General features: G+C 39.8%; 1 protein-coding gene across 1 annotated transcript; it reads right to left on the bottom strand.

The window, feature by feature from the left end:
• Window positions 1-6880: 6880 nt before the first annotated feature.
• Window positions 6881-7968, bottom strand: LOC111956942 (pancreas transcription factor 1 subunit alpha). The gene is made up of 2 exons (XM_023977655.2): window positions 7281-7968; window positions 6881-7173 (listed from the first exon to the last, which is right to left on the bottom strand). Exons 1-2 carry the CDS (start codon window positions 7879-7881, stop codon window positions 6965-6967), a joined length of 810 nt encoding a protein of 269 aa, XP_023833423.1. The 5' UTR covers window positions 7882-7968; the 3' UTR covers window positions 6881-6964.
• Between the last annotated feature and the right edge of the window lie 8941 nt (window positions 7969-16909).

Raw genomic sequence — 16909 nt, 5'->3', positions numbered from 1 at the left:
CCGAATGCGCTCAGACTGACTGCAAGGCGTTATTCACTTTCAGCTAGACACACTTACATTGCCTATGAATGAAATTAGCATATTTGTAATTTATCACATTTTTTTCAACCTTTTTGTTTCGTTACTCAAGGTAAAAAAGTAGACTAAATGAAAGTAGATCAATCATCAACGGAGAGAGAGGGAGAGAGCCAAGCAATTCAGTTTCCCAAAAGGGGGAGAACGTTATCAAAAACTCAGTTCGATGATATGTGAAACAAATGTGTTTTCGGCATAACTTTTCAAAAACAAATTTTATTAACACTTTCAAACTGTTTGTTGTGGAAATGTCATAATAGGCCAACTTTTATTTACATTTTGAATCAGAAACCTTAAGTTTGTAGACTAATAATGTAGCCTAACTGTCAGGAATCAATCAGGTCTACCAAAAAAGTTACATCTCTTATAATTACGTTTATGGGAAATGTAATGGCATAACAATTGTTATCATGACTCTTTCTAGGACGTAAGCCTATAGGAAAATATATAAACGTTTATAATCAAACGCGTTGTCCTGTGAACGTCCAACCCATATGGTCACTGGATCCTTGGTGTGAAAGAGCGTTAATGAAAGGACTAATATTTCATATGGGGCACGCAAAAGCTGTGCAAAATGCCTCTCATATTAAGCACAATATCCACCACTCTTTCAGTCGAACAAAGATCATAGCAAGACGTCTTTATGGCTAATTCAGTCAAAAGCCCATCTCCCATTCCCCCGTGGAAAGGTCAGTGTTGTTGTGTTTGGTCCACCAAGGGGGCTTTTTCAGCCGAGAGTCCAAGCCAGCTGTCTCTGTCATAGTCCAGCTATTGGGAGAGCGCACACTCTCATGCTTGTTATATTGCTATAGGTCTASTGATTCAAACATTTTGCAATATAGAAAGTAGTTATTTACTTTTGTTAAACAAAGTCCCAAACATAATTAAACAGGAGGTATAGTTTGTCGAGTTTTTCAAAATAATAAATGTTAAAATGTTATTGGAATCTTTAGAGGAATACCACTCAGATAGGCTGTACTATTATCATATAAATGTCAATGTATCTCAAGTAGGCATAAGTGCTAAGGCCTATATGCTTCCCACTTCATGAAATACTTAAAATGTTACGCACAGTTCTATATTTTTCACCCATGAAAACATGGTTGACATCAACATGCCAATGAACAGAAGATAGAACACAGAAGAAGATGAAGAGAGAATTACTGATACAGTAGTAGATGTGATCATTTTTGTTCTATATCTCGCTGATATAGACTAGGCTTCACCTCACTTGTTTGCTTATCCGTTACAGTCAAGACGTCCTCTCATTTTCACTCTGATCTCACGCTCCATCAAACATCACTCTCGCTCCATCAAACATGACTCTCACTGAGATTTCACCCACCCAATGGGCCACTCACTCTTAGAAAAGTCAGCGTCTTTTGTCAGTACAAGCTCACATTCAATTATTATTTATTGAACGTCTTGGTTTAAATTGATTAAACAATGTTAAAATACGGTACATGCCGAGTGGTGGTTTTAGATGCCTCTCATTTGTGCGCTCATCTTAATGTGCCAAATTATAACCTTAATATCTGCACATAATTATCATAACTTAAGGTATGTGCGCGTAAACTTCAGTGCTTATTAAGAATCGGCAATGAAACTCCATTACACGTAAAAGTATTGGATTGGTATTTTTATTTAACCATCATGATCCTATAACGACATGAACTAAAATACCAACCCTCCATAATTAAATTACTTTTTTTGGCTATAGACTATTGTAATATGGGGTAACATTGACACTCTACTACTGCGTATAGAAAATGTATGTTAGCTAACCAAAGCCTATATAACTGAAATATTAACAACTAACGAACAATTGACGAACAAGGACCATGTACAAGACATGTGGTTAGTCTATAACCGGTCTTGGCGTAAAAGAACAGAGAAGCTCTCCATTAGCACCCTTACATTCACATGTCCATTCATAGCCGAGGATATATCTCCATGCGCAAAACGGTCACTGATTTTGGTGTATTTATTTCCTCCCTTTGGGTCTACAGTTAGGCCTACGATATTTTTCATCATTAAATGGGGTTCATTTTTCAGGGAAGGTTATAAATGTACCTTGCACCTTGCACCTCCTTGCACCATCTTGTACTCGCGCGCATTGGGGACACTTGTTGCCTCGATCACTTTTGTCTATTGAGAAGTGAAATATCCCCTAAAACACACAAGTTACCATCTCGAGGGCTTCCCCAGTACAAAAGACTGGTGCCTTAGCACTATATGCTTAATGGATTTAGCCGTGGAGGCTTTAATAAAGGTAAAACGCGGTCTTTTAAAAGTTGGAAAAGGTCCTTTATTTGCTTTAGATGGAGTACTTGCGCACAAACCAAAGCGCGCCTGGGCATTGACTCGTCCTTTCTTTCAGGAAGCAAAGCGACCACCATAGCTTGTTTCATTACAGCATAAGCTTTTCATCACCCTGCTTTGTTCTGAATGAAAGTAATGCTGTGAATTAAAGAAATGACAATATTTTCTATCAGCTTGAAAGTCCAAGAGAAGGGCCCTCGAGCTTGGCAAAAATCAGGCACGTCATTCATCATGTCACCCCGCACCTGTGGTCTTGGCATTGAAAGTACACAAACCTATTCCTATTAACCTAATTATTCAAAAACGCCACAATGGTTGAAATAGAGCAGGTTGAAGTCTGTTTATTGGTCGTAAATGTTTTTTTTGAAGATCTCCCCAACCTCTTTGTTAGCTCGGCGCGGAGTCCGCCTCTTCCTTTCAGACAGGAGTAGCCCTGGAGTTTTCCATTTTCAATCGTAACATCTGCTTAATCTTACGGATCAAAATATGGAGACAAAACATATGTAATGGAGATTTGTAAAATCCTGGTAATGAGTTATTAACAGGAGAAAACAATGGCGCAGGATGGAGAGAGCCTTAYGGTAACAAGAGTCGCCAAATGAAGCGCCTGACATTTTCCTTGTTGGTAAATGGAACCTGTTTGAACGCCAGGTGATAGTAAGAAAATCAATGTCCTTATGAGCCAGGCTAGCTCTAAGTCCTTTTTCTACTTGAAAAAATTAGCAGACATAAATTTAATTGGCTTATCAAGGCACAGCAAAAGGCCGCAGTCTAATTGCCTGCAGATAGACCGGGGGACAAAACGAGATTGAATGTTTGCTGGATCGTAATAAAGCTTTCAATCCAAGTGTATCATTGAAAATGTGTTTTATTATAACAAAACGTCATGCTTTACAGTTCCCATATTGTATCTAGACAATGGTTTGGGACATTAAAGACGAGAAAACCATGCCAACACGTATTGGAGACATTGTAAGGACCTCTCTCTTTGCTTGTTTTAAGCAGCTGCTGTCCAGGACCCAGAAGCACAAAAATAACAAGTTTGAAATACCAGGTGCATCCTATAAGAACGTCGACGGGGATGGATATGTTACAGCCTTGGACATGTGAGTAATAAAGATATCATTTGGATTGTAAGGCGTCTCCACGCCATGTAAAAGGAGAGGCGCCTGGGCAGCGCGTTCTCTGGCAACCTCGCCCTTCCCTCCATGGGTCTCTGTACTCATTAACCCGGGCCAAGTCCTACACTCTTAGAAAAAAAGATTCTGGATAGAACCAAAAATTGTTCTATGCTCGCTTCATATATAGCACCCCTTAATGTTCTATATAGAACCTACATTTGGTTCCATAGAGAACCCCAATATATAGAGCCATTTTGGTTCAGTGAAGAAGAAGAACCCATGGGGTTCTGATCAAAGAACCCTACAAAAGGGTTATATATAGAACCTTTAGGGATAACATATATGAAGCAACCTTTTCGGTTCTATCCATAACCTTTTTTTCTAAGAGTATAACACCTGTTGGCTAGCCAAGTCCTAACATCCAGAGTACCACAATAATCTATTTTCAATTATCACTGGTATGTGCATATGTTTTTCAATCATAATTTTGGGCCATTTGAACATTTTGGCACTTGGTGCGACAGGATTTATAAGGCTACCCACGAGGTTTACACTGCCCATGGGGCAGACTCAACTGGTGTTTGTTCAACCTCAACCTCGCAGCTGGTACCCCGATGCCACCGTGGAGATACATTAATGAAAACGCGGGAGTTCGGGGGATTTAAAGACTCTGAGGCCATATTTTTATGCGCGATAATCCAAAGTATGAGCAGATTTACAGTTTATGAGAATCTTATTAGGCGTCCTTCCCAGTGCTTACCATACGCTTATTTGAGGATTATTATAGTATTATAGACAATGAATATAATGCATTTAATCATTTTACTTTCATCTGATTAATAGAGATATGACTGAAATTTGTTGGATATTATAATGTAGCCTACTTTCATGAAATAATATACTTAGTGGTTGGTTTTCCAATATAGCCAAATTATTTGTAATTCTAACACTTGTCATTATTAACCTATCACAGCTTTTTGTTTTATATTTCTTMATATCTTTGATCTTCTACAATGTATGCTGAGTTGCATGCAAACTGATGCGCATAGGCCTGCGCTTGGTCATGGACACCCTTGTGCGTAATTTCTATTTTTTTGCAACAACTTTTAAATGGTAAAGATAGGCTATATATATGATTTAAAAAATACATAAACACGTGTTCATTATGAAGAGTGTCGATATAATTGACAGTGAACAATGTCATAACACATCCATAAACCTCGTATTTTTCTTTTTTTCCAAGAGGGCAGACAGACAGACCGACACCGTGGAATTACTTGGGTCTATAGGACTACCGCGCTAATAACATAAGGCTGTTTTCTATGGCTTGTGACACATTTACTGACCATAAACTTGCCTTGCATGCCAAAGCACCTCCGCCAGTCTGCAACAGGTAGTCAACGGCTACCCAAATGCTATAGGGAATTGCAAGCCTTTTCAGTATCACTAACTTATTCTGAACTAAATTGGAGCTTGGCATGGTTTTCCAATGTTTAGCCGAGTAAGAAAAGGAATAAAACCTGTCAGCCTGTAAATGGTGCTCTTTTAAGCCTTTGCCAAGACCAAGCACAAGAGTGACAAGATAGAGACCCAAGTGTTTCACTTCTTAAGCCCTTCCCTTCCGCTTGATTGGTATTGCACCAAAGGATGTTTTGAGGGGTTTTGAACTGTGCTTGCACACAAAACCACAATCGCTCCATAGCATTAGGTGCGACCAAACAATGATCCTACTGTTGTTTTATTGTTCTCTGCCACTTCACCAAATTAAATTTAAATGTTGCCCTCGACAAAATAGTTGAAGACCAGCTACAAGACTTTCTGGGTCCTTTATTAAGTTTAAGGCTGACTTGCGAACATTTGACTTTCTAATGAATGTAATGAGATTACATGGTCTCTTGTGTGGTGTCTAGGACGCGGATAACTGCGTTGTTAATGAGGCGGTAATGCAATAAGAGATGAGATTATAGGTCGGTCCACTGAGATTCCTAAAAAGCACATGCACTGAAAACTTGTCAAAATATTGAACTGGAGAGTTTCAAGTTAGAAAAAAGCACATATCTCATTATTTAGGAACAAATTCGAGTAGGGTAATAATATTATCCATAACAATAATACAATAACTATGCATAATAATAATAATAATAAATAATAMTTTTAATAATAATAATAATAATACTACTAMTAATAATAATACTTAGTAGAAAATAATCGAAATGCAAAGACTAATACAGAAAATGAATATACCTTTCTCTTTCCCCATCCGAAATGCAAGTGTTATCCGAAATGCTCTTAGCCAGATGGTTGAATGAATGTGTGTTTGCAAGTTTGGGCATAGGCATATATCTGGGCTACCACTACATAAATGGGGGAGAGCTGACGTAAAAATGGCAAGGGAACACGTTGGAAGGATGCCGCTACCACGGGAAAATGTTGCCTTGAAGCACCTGCAGCACATTGAAGAAAACAGCTTTTACAGCAAGCCATCGGTTTAGTCATGCCCCTTTAAACAATATAGTAGACCAACATAGTACAACTATGGTTTATAGCTGCAGGCCCTGGTATTTTAAGCCATTGAATTGTATCTGCATGTTTGTTTTCATTTACATCTGCTTTGCATACCCAATTTAGATTTTTTTAAATGAAGTTTGTTGGTGTATATAAGTTACATTACTAAGACCTACGCAGGCCACAGCTTTATAAAACGTAGGCCTCTAGAAAAGGAGTTATCAGTCTCCATCATCAGATACCCAGTATAATTACTATTTGCCAATTAAGTATATGCATATGCGGGCTTGGGTTGAGAGGCCCAATACGTCATGCATTTAAACTTATGCTGCTGGATATCACTGACTTTCAGGTGAACAACCACGTTCTAAATTATAACTTTAGTAGATTTATTGATTTATGCATGTTGATTGATTGATTTATGCATGTTGATTGATTGATTTATGCATGTTGATTGATTGATTTATGCATGTTGATTGATTGATTTATGCATGTTGATTGATTGTTGCACTGTTGTTATGCATAATAACTTTCCTTTTATGAGTACGATCTTCACCACATGGAGTTAAAAATGACATGTTTTGAATGTGAGCAGGAGCCTATGTGGAGGAAAGTGGTATAGACCAGACAACACAATGTATTCATAATTTAAGATACATTTATTCTCAGATTGCATATAAATATAAATTATTTTACAATTTATTATAAAAATAGTTTGGTTTTCGTATATTCATCAATGTTAAATTAAAACATATATTATCATGAAAACAATTAAATACATTTTGCTACATATAAAATGATTGCCCAGCTGCCTTAATTAGGAGAACATTGACAAATATATATTTACACGTAAATAATCAACGTTACAGACAACGTTATATATTAACATGGATTTACAATGTGTGTATAACAATACGTACTTTTAGACATAAACATAACATTTATTGGGCTGAGGTTAAGCTGAAAGGAGGCTCGTTTTCAATGTTGTTCAGGGAGGGTTTCATGTGCAGTTTTCGTGGGTCCTCGGGTGTCCAAACTTTAGCGGTTCTAATGATGTTCTGGTCTTTCAGCTGTTTCTCGTCTGTCCAGGACAGAGAGTGGCCGGCAAGGGGAGGCAACCCGTAGTCAGGGTCACTTGGAGACGGAGATCCTGAGAAGGGGACAAATTATTAGTAATGGACCAAGTCTTTCACAAATGAGGAACAATACAGTCCAAAATTAAGTCATTATCATTATCTAACCATATGGAAAACTTACTTGTTCCTCTGTGGCAAATTATAACTTTTTTGGGTTGAGACGGTGCTTCACTGTCGGAGTTTCGGATGGGCATGTCCGACTGTACGAGCTCAGCGAGGAAGTTGATGTAGCCAATGGCCAGGCGCAGGGTATCGACTTTGGAGAGCCTCTTCTCGTATGGCAGAGTGGGGATGTGAGACCGGAGTCCCTCGAAAGCATCGTTAATGGACTGCATCCTCCGCCGCTCCCGGACGTTGGCAGCCTGCCGTAAATGTTGCATCTCCATATCGGATCTCATCCGCCTCCGCCTTTTTAGCATCGGGACATCTCCTCCCATCTGAGGCGACAGCTCTGAGGTGCTGTCAGTGCATTCATACGAGAAGGTAGAGGAGGAGGAAGAGAAGGAAAAGTTGCCAATTTCACAGTAGTCCCCAYCGTGCGCTAACCTGCTGTCCTTGTAGTAATCTTGGAAATGGCTGGTGAGAAAATCGACATCGTCATCTAGAAACTCGTCGGTGTCCAAGTGGTCCCTGGAGGACTGGTCAGTAAAGAAATCATCCTCGTCAAAATAAGGGGAAGAGAAGGAGTCCAATCCTGTAAATGTATCTAAGACAGTGTCCATTTTTTGCTGTTGTTTTCGTGTTGCCCAGTAACAACAAATTTGATCTTTGCGCTGTCTCTGGATGCTCAAGAGATAGTTCAGTTGAAGGCTGACACGCGAGGACTCTTATAACTACATCCACAGTCGCGTGCCATTAAGCAAAAGCGTCAGCCAATCAGCGTTGAGTATACACTACGCTCCGCAGCCGAATGTGCACCTAGAGATAATCTCTTACCACCCCGCCCCCCTCTACCGCGCAGTGTTTACCCCCCTCCTGCACTACATGGAAAACCGAACACAGGGCTAAATGGGCAACAAAGCATTACAGGACCAATGACCAACTAAGTCCAAAACATGCAGCCACCCTAACATTGTAGCCTACCTTTAAATCTTTACAATAATTTCAAAGAAAAGAGAAACCCACACACTGCTGTTGCAAGTATCATTATTTATTTATTTATTAAAGCTTAGCCCGACGCTCTTGGCCTTCGTCAGAGCTTTTGTGAAAGTTTGTATTTGAGCAAGAGCAGTGTAGTGTTTTTTATTTGATTTGAAGTAATCGCCTTATTCCCACCCACCTGCAACGAGAACTCAGAGCGGTAGATTTTTTAAACGTTGATTCAATACAATTATAAAAGGATTTACTTGCAGCCTAAGTGTCCATATCTGGTTGCATGCTTCCACAACAATATATTATTATTATTAATACTAGTAGGCTATTATTACTATTAGGCTAAAATAATAGTGTAATAAACATCAGAGTCTTTTCCAAGGCTCCACGTCTTAATTATCCCATTGGTCTTTTGTCAATGCAATCTAAATCTGTTTCCTCTTATTCAAAACCTACTTTTCGAGCTTTATACAAGAACATACAACGTCTGAATTGAATAGGCTTATATTGCACTTAATGCACCCTTGCATCTATTGGGACTGAACAATGTGTAAAGTGAAGAAAAAAAACATTTCGATAGTAGCCTAATTAAAGGGTCGAGCAGAAAACAATGATAACATCCCTGGCACTTCATGAAGGCATGCACATCTTAAAGCAGGTACCTTCCTCATTCAATAGCCGACCACTCATGCCTGCAGCAAACTGTAGAGCCCTTTGGTCTGATCACTTCATTACTAGGCCACCCTGCTATATTGGAGGATTCCAATTCCTATTAGAACCCATAGAACGCAGAGCAAAAATGTGCATGTCATTGAAATGAAAAGTCATTTTAGTGTTAGACAGGCAGACATAATGATGTGTTCATCAATCATAGGTTATACGACGCCGCTCTGCCTACACGTTGGCTCTACGCAGTGGACACTCGCTTGTTCATGCCGCAACAATGTAAAAATATACCACATATTGCAATAGGCTACTCGAGATAAATCGTTAATTTTGTTTGATCTCACGCAAAGATAAGGATGCAAGCATATCCAACACTGATAGTGCAACAGGTAGGCCTAAGGTAGGTCTAGTTAAATATTGTCATGGGGTAGACTATTTTTATCAAAAGCATGCAGACACAGAATACCAGACATCGCTTGCACAATGTTCAAAACTTGCATAACTTTAAATTTCGTTGACATTTTTGTTACGGTTTTCACATTTAAGGTTGAATTCACCTGCCTTTATCTAAAAAATTGCCTATTTCTAATATAATATAAGGTTGTCTTGAAACCATGTGTGCTGGAATAGTTTTTATTTTCAAGGAAGGTTTATATTAAGCTATTGTTAGTTTTTTTCTAGACTGCAGAATTTTATAAAATAAGGATAAACCTGGAATTTAAAACATTGCTTAGTTACCTTGGCTTATATACATTAATGCGAGTTCTGAATGTGCATAAAAACGTGCTCAACATGGGATACCAAATAGACTATACTGCAAGAAAAACTCGACTTAAATCCTTCAGGTGTTCAGCACCATAATACCAATCCTTCAGTCTAAGTGGTTCCACGAACATAAATACATGCACCAGTAAGGAGACCGACTGCCCACTTATGACAGCAAGTATGGTTTTATTATGGGGAAACTGGTGTCAGAATAATGGCAGTGTGGCCTCACAGTGAGCGTCAAAGAGGGTGTTTGTCAGACACCTCACAACAAATTACGCCGGTACCTGAAATATTGACTGGTCGGAGTCTATAGGATACCCCCATTCAGATTGAGATGGAGGGGGTCACTTTGTTACTTGAAGGCGAAAAAAAATATTTTAATGTAGGCTATGGGTCTTCCGCCTCGCCGCAAGCTGCAACACGAGGCAATAGAGGCACAGTCCGTGGGAATAACGCCACTTGCGCCTTGAGCCAGTCAATGCAACTCGTCCCATAATAATGAGCGCTGCTGCTGCTTTGCACCTTGCATGCGCATTTTGTTATAGTTCTCTGTGAGTTTGCTTTTCTTGGAATTAAAACACGCTGATGTTAGAATAGCTAATATAACATATAATATATTTCCACATATCAAATATATTTTGGAATGAGACAGTCTGCTATCAATCCATGATGAAAATAAACAACACATTTGCTTTAGTCATACTGGCTTAAATAATATTTTAAATTTGATTTATTAGTTTCCATTCAATATATCAGCGTTATAAACTGGTCCACTAGTCTGCATAATAGTCTGTTGCGCCAGACTGGTACCTGAGCGCTGACTGGTCGTTAAGCAGCACTCTCACAAATTGCTCGCAGACAGGACCGTGACCGTCAACGTCACACGATCAATTCACCAGTGTGACATATCTCAGTGCCAGCGGACGCTGCAAAGCGAGCGCTGGCATGGGAACAGCAACACTTGGGTCTCTTCAACAGACGGTATAATGGTGAACATTATAAATGAGATGTCGTATTGCGAAGGTCATGGTGTATTACAATTCATGGTGAGGGAGGGCCAGTGATGCATGATTCCAAGACTCGATACGTGTAGGCCTACAGTTTAATTGTAGATTTTTCAAAGTAGCTTTACGCTCAGTAAAGTTCTAAATTCACATATGCTGTCTGCTGTTCCTAAAAACGTTATGGATATTGAACATCTCTTTCTTAGAGACTGAAACGCTTACTCCAGTGCAAATGGTGGACAGAATCCTCACAGCGGAGAGTCAAGATAAAGCCCTGTAAACTTGAGTATGCAAAGGATTGGAGAAAATCAAGATAACATTACAAACTAAACGGATTCAAACCGATAAAGAACTTGGAATGACTTAATACATCTTACACCTTGCTAAGCAAGTTTGCAAGTGCGTTGGAGCGCACATGTAGCCTATAAAAACAACAAATGATCAAGATACAATGTATAAATTGGGTTAAGAAAAGGTGCCATAAATATTTATGCTGAATATGAGTCTGAAATATGAACGTTCTCAGGTGACCATTAGCCTATGTCACCAAAGCACCTGTAACTAGTGAATTCATACTAATGCATTTTACCATCACAAGTCCACACAAAACGAATAGTGACAGAGTCAACAAGATACAGTTGATCATTTTTCCTTTCACGTTTCCATTTTAAGACTCACAGGTTACCCAATGTAACCCCATAGGATATCCTGTGGTGCTGCAGTCAGCCCCGCACCATAGACGCACGTCCAGCCTTGTGCCATGCCGTTGCTTTTATTCTGCTCGCACGCTTTTCTTTTCATCTCACATTTTTAGTGACCTGGTACCTGAAAAGCTTGCTGGTAAAGTGCCATTGACTACCACAACCATGCGTTTTCATGGCCTGATTGAGGAGGTCAGATGTCAGTGCGAGCTGGATGCGCAAGATGCCGAACACTGGGGATTCCCTGGGAATCCCACCACATGCGCCCTGGCCACTGAAATAGCACGCGGGGTGCTCGCTCTCCAGATTGCCAGACAAATTAGAACGGTGCTCATGGGGTCTGGAGAGACTTGAGTCATTGATAGCAATGAATGCACACAACGTTCTTAAAATAATGTCTTGTTTAAGATATTGTCTTCCAATTTTCACCTGACATACGGTTTAGGCGTTCTCTGCACACCAAGTGCAGCATGAATAACTTGTTAACTAAATGCTTGAAGGCTTATAATAGGCACAGAACGCAGGGCAGTCTTGTTTCTATGATGTAGTGTAGATTATCATTATTCTGATCATTTCCAACAAATCTGATGATTAGCCTATGATTCAATCAATTAATTTAAAAATAAAGGAGAGCCTCACACTCTAGGAGCTCAGATGCAAAAATATTTAATTTACCAACGTTTCGACAGGCAAGCTGTCTTCATCAGGGTACAAGACACCTTGCCTGTCGAAACGTTGTTAAATTAAATATTTTTGCATCTGAGCTCCTAGAGTGTGCGGCTCTCCTTTATTTTTAAGTTWTCTACTCCGCTAGCCAGCACCTCGCCTAAATAGGTGTGCGTTTCATTTTCTTCTAGATCAATCAATTAATTAAACATTTAATCCAGGCACTTTAACAGGCAGCGAAATGAACCACTAATCAAAGTTCCCCCCCCCCTCCACCCACACACCCTTCTTCAGTCGACAAAATATTAACATAAATATTGCTTAAGTAATCATAAATATATCCTCAGAGAGATTAAGGAAGATTATTGATTCACTATTCCTTGGCCTAATTGATTTTTTGCTCTAATCTGAAAGTCTCTGACCGGAGCCCTGGGGTGGTTATGGCTATTCACGCAGGGAGAGATTAGGGCAGGGATATTCTAGCGTCCTACAAATCTTTTAATACAACGCGGGAAACCTGATGCTTCCTGTCTGGGTTGGTCTCGTTTGCAACAAATCTGTCAGTCTGTTTTATAAGTAGCCAAGCAATAGCAGTTTAGTCAATTGGCATTAAATGAAAAGTGAATAACTACCTCGACATCTGGGTAACCATTTGATACATGGTACATCAACATTGGATTTTAGGATGGTAATCTGGTGACCTGTGTTAATTTGTAGGTTTACCATCTCTCTCCCAAAGCGTCAGAGCTCAATCACAGCGTCAGACAGACAGACAGATCAAGAGACATCCAGGCAAAATAAACACATATGTCCATTAACCACATTTGAAGTTGATTAGTTAAATCAGGTGTGACAAAGGCTACACATATGAGCTACTGGAACAGAAAAAACATGCAGTTATGTAGCTCATGTCATGTCTCACCTTCCCAAAGAGACAGCTTCAAATGCCTCCTTCATATTTTAAGACTTTTAACTTGGAATATGATTATGTTTTGCCAGATACAGTATGTGTGTGATGCACATTTTGTGTGGAAAATGGGATCTACAAATATATACATTTTGCATTGGCTATTATTTGATAGAATCTTGCGCAGGTTGTTATAACAGTATTATCAACCTATAATTTTTACTTAACTGCAGGTAAATTTACACATTTTACAGCAACAACCTAACTAAAAGTTGAAGGGTAGAGTAGACCATTTGAATGACCCAATTAGCCTTATAACTGGGAATTAGAGCACAATCTGAACACTCATGTTGAGAATCTAGCCAGGACACTGGGGTTAAATCACTAACTCATGGGATTAGTATCGGATTAGAGGTTTTAGTGACCACAGAGGATCAGTACAGAAAACCCTAGGGTGTTGGTGTAGAGCGATAAATGCACCGTACTGGCCCTCCAATACCAATACCCAGCAGCATCTGGTCTCCGATCTAGGGATGGACCAGACCCAACACTGTTGAGTTTCAGGTTGCCCTGGGGCAGGTTTTAATCCAGATCAAAAATTATTCTGTGTTAGATTCTGCTCCCCAATAACCTCTGTTCAGCCATCTTGATCAAAAGGAAACAGAAAGTTAATTAATATTTTAACCAAATGTCATGTGATCATTAGCATGCGCTTGACTGTAGTAGCATATGATGTGATATCATCGGAAGATAATTCATTTGAATTTCTCTCAAAATGTTATCAAAAAGCAAGGAGGGACCAACATACTGTACACTACATTGCAAAGAGTATGTGGACACCCCTTCAAATGAGTGGATTCGGCTATTTCAGCCACACCTGTTGCTGATAGGTGTATACAATCGAGCACACAGCCATGCAATCTCCATAGACAAACATTGGAAGTAAAATTGCCCATACTGAAAAGCTCAGTGACTTTCAATGTGTCACCATCATAGGATGCCACTTTTCCAACAAGTCAAATTTCTGCCCTGCAAGAGCTGCCCGGTCAACTGTAAGTGCTGTTATTGTGAAGTGGTAACGTCTAGGAGCAACACCGGCTCAGCCGCAAAGTGGTAGGCCACACAAGCTCACAGAATGGGACCGCCGAATGCTGAAGGGCGTTGCGTGTAAAAATGGTCTGTCCTCGGTTGCAATGCTCACTACAGAGTTCCAAACTGCCTCTGGAGGCAACGTCAGAACAATAACTGTTCGTCGGGAGCTTCATTAACTTCTTATGGCTGCAGGGGCAGTATTGAGTAGCTTGGATGAAAAGGTGCCCAGAAGTGCCCAGAGTAAACTTCCTGCTCCTCAGTCCCAGTTGCTAGTATATGCATATTATTATTAGTATTGGATAGAAAACACTTTGAAGTTTCTAAAACTGTTTGAATGATGTCTGTGAGTATAACAGAACTCATATGGCAGGCAAAAACCTGAGAAGAAAATCCAACCAGGAAGTGGGAAATCTAAGGTTTGYATGTTTTCAACTCATCGCCTATCGAATACACAGTGGGATATGAGTCAGTTTGCACTTCCTACAGCTTCCACTAGATGTCAACAGTCCTTAGAACCTTGTCTGATGCTTCTACTGTGAAGTGGGGCCGAAGGAGAGGGGAATGAGTAAGGTCTGCCATGAGCTGACCATGCGCGTTCACATGAGAGGGAGCTCTGATCCATCGCAGTTCTGAAGACAATGGAATTCTCCGGTTGGAACATTATTGAAGATTTATGTTAAAAACATCCTAAAGATTGATTCAATACATCGTTTGACATGTTTCTACTGACTGTTACAGAACTTTTTGACATTTCGTCTGCTTGTAGTGAACGGGCTTCGTGACTTTGGATTTGTTTACCAAACGCGCTAACAAAAGTAGCTATTTGGACATAAATGATGGACATTACCAAACAAAACAAACATTTCTTGTGGAAGTGGGAGTCCTGGRAGTGCATTCCGACCGAAGATCAGCAAAGGTAAGTGAAGATGTATAATGTTATTTATGACTTTTGTTGACTCCACAATTTGGCGGGTAACTGTATGGCTTCCTTTTGTGGCTGAACGCTGTTCTCAGATTATTGAATATTTTGCTTTTGCCGTAAAGCTTTTTTGAAATCTGACACAGCGGTTGCATTAAGAACAAGTTTATCTTTAATTCTATGTAAAACATGTGTCTTTCATCAAAGTTTATGATGAGTATTTCTGTTATTTGATGTGGCTCTCTGCAATTTCTCCGGATATTTTGGAGGCATTTCTGAACATGGCGTCAATGTAAACTGAGGTTTTTGGATATAAATATGAACTTTATCGAACAAAACATATATGTATTGTGTAACATGAAGTCCTATGAGTGTCATCTGATGAAGATCATCAAAGGTTAGTGATTAATTTTATATCTATTTCTGCTTTTTGTGACTCCTGTCTTTGGCTGGAAAAATGGCTGTGTTTTTCTGTGATTTTGTGGTGACCTAACATAATCGTTTGTGGTGCTTTCGCTGTAAAGCCTTTTTGAAATCGGAAACAGTGGTTTGAATTTGGCGCCCTGTACTTTCACTGGCTGTTGTCATATCGATCCCGTTAACGGGATTGCAGCCCTAAAAAGTTAAATGGGTTTCCGTGGCCGAGCAGCCACACACAAGCTTAAGATCATCATGTGCAATGCCAAGCATTGGCTGGAGTGGTGTAAAGCTCGCCACCATTGGACTCTGGAGCAGTGGAAACGCGTTCTCTGGAGTGATGAATCACACTTCACCATCTGGCAGTCCGACGGTTGAATCTAGGTTTGGCGGATGCCAGGAGAACGCTACCTGCCCGAATGCATAGTGCCAAGTGTAACGTTTGGTGGGAGGAAGAATAATGGTCTGGGGTTGTTTTTCATGGTTCGGGCTAGGCCCCTTAGTTCAAGTGAAGGGAAATCTTAATGATACAGCAGACAATGACATTCTAGACAACTCTGTGCTTCCAAATTTGTGGCAATAGTTTGGGGAAGGCCCTTTCCTGTTTCAGCATGATTGGTGTGGAAGAACTTGACTGCCCTGCACAAAGCCCTGACCTTAACCTCATGGAACACCTTTGGGATGAATTGGAACGCCGTCTGCGAGTCAGGCCTAATCGCCCAACATCAGTGCCCGACCTCACTAATGCTCGTGGCTGAATGGAAGCAAGTCCCCGCAGCAATGTTCCAACATCAAGTGGAAAGCCTTCCCAGAAGATTAGAGGCTGTTATAGCAGCAAAGGGGGACCAACTCCATATTAATGCCCATGATTTTGGAACGAGATGTTTGACGAGCAGGGGTCCACATACTTTTAGCCATGGTGTGTAATTTAACACAGCACAAGGTTATTTGAACCTAAATAAAACATTTGGACAATTTGACCCCTGATGTGACATTTAACCCATCTCCTCTCCCTTATCTTGACAGGCAAGTTGTGATATGTTCATATGGATATCTGAATATGAATTATTGACAAATCATGCAATTAAAATTTTAAACAAATATATAGTTTTGATGTAAAGTTCCTTTGGATTAAGTAATTTAAATCAAAATGTAGTAAGCCATTTGTGGGGTGCACCTAGTAAAGCTGCAGATAGAAATCTAACGTGAAAGCTGACGATTTTTAATCTACACTCAGAAAAAAAGGTGCTACCTAGAACCAGAAAAGGTTCTTCAATTGTCCCCATAGAACCCTCTAAAATAACACCTTTTTGTTCCAAGTGGAACCCTTTCACTAATACAAGTTTCCAAGTAGAACCTTTTTCACCATCAAAGGGTTCTACCTGGAACCAAAAAGGGTCATCCTATAGGGACAAAGGAATAACAACTGTTTCTATGAGAGTCGGTTTCACAACAGAAAAGTGTCTGTTCTAGCAATATATTTTAATCTGAGCATTCTGTAATGTTTTATAGGAACAA

This window comes from Salvelinus sp. IW2-2015, linkage group LG32 (assembly GCF_002910315.2).
Source record: "Salvelinus sp. IW2-2015 linkage group LG32, ASM291031v2, whole genome shotgun sequence".
NCBI classification, from domain to species: domain Eukaryota; kingdom Metazoa; phylum Chordata; class Actinopteri; order Salmoniformes; family Salmonidae; genus Salvelinus; species Salvelinus sp. IW2-2015.
This window is presented reverse-complemented; position numbering and strand designations above follow the sequence as displayed.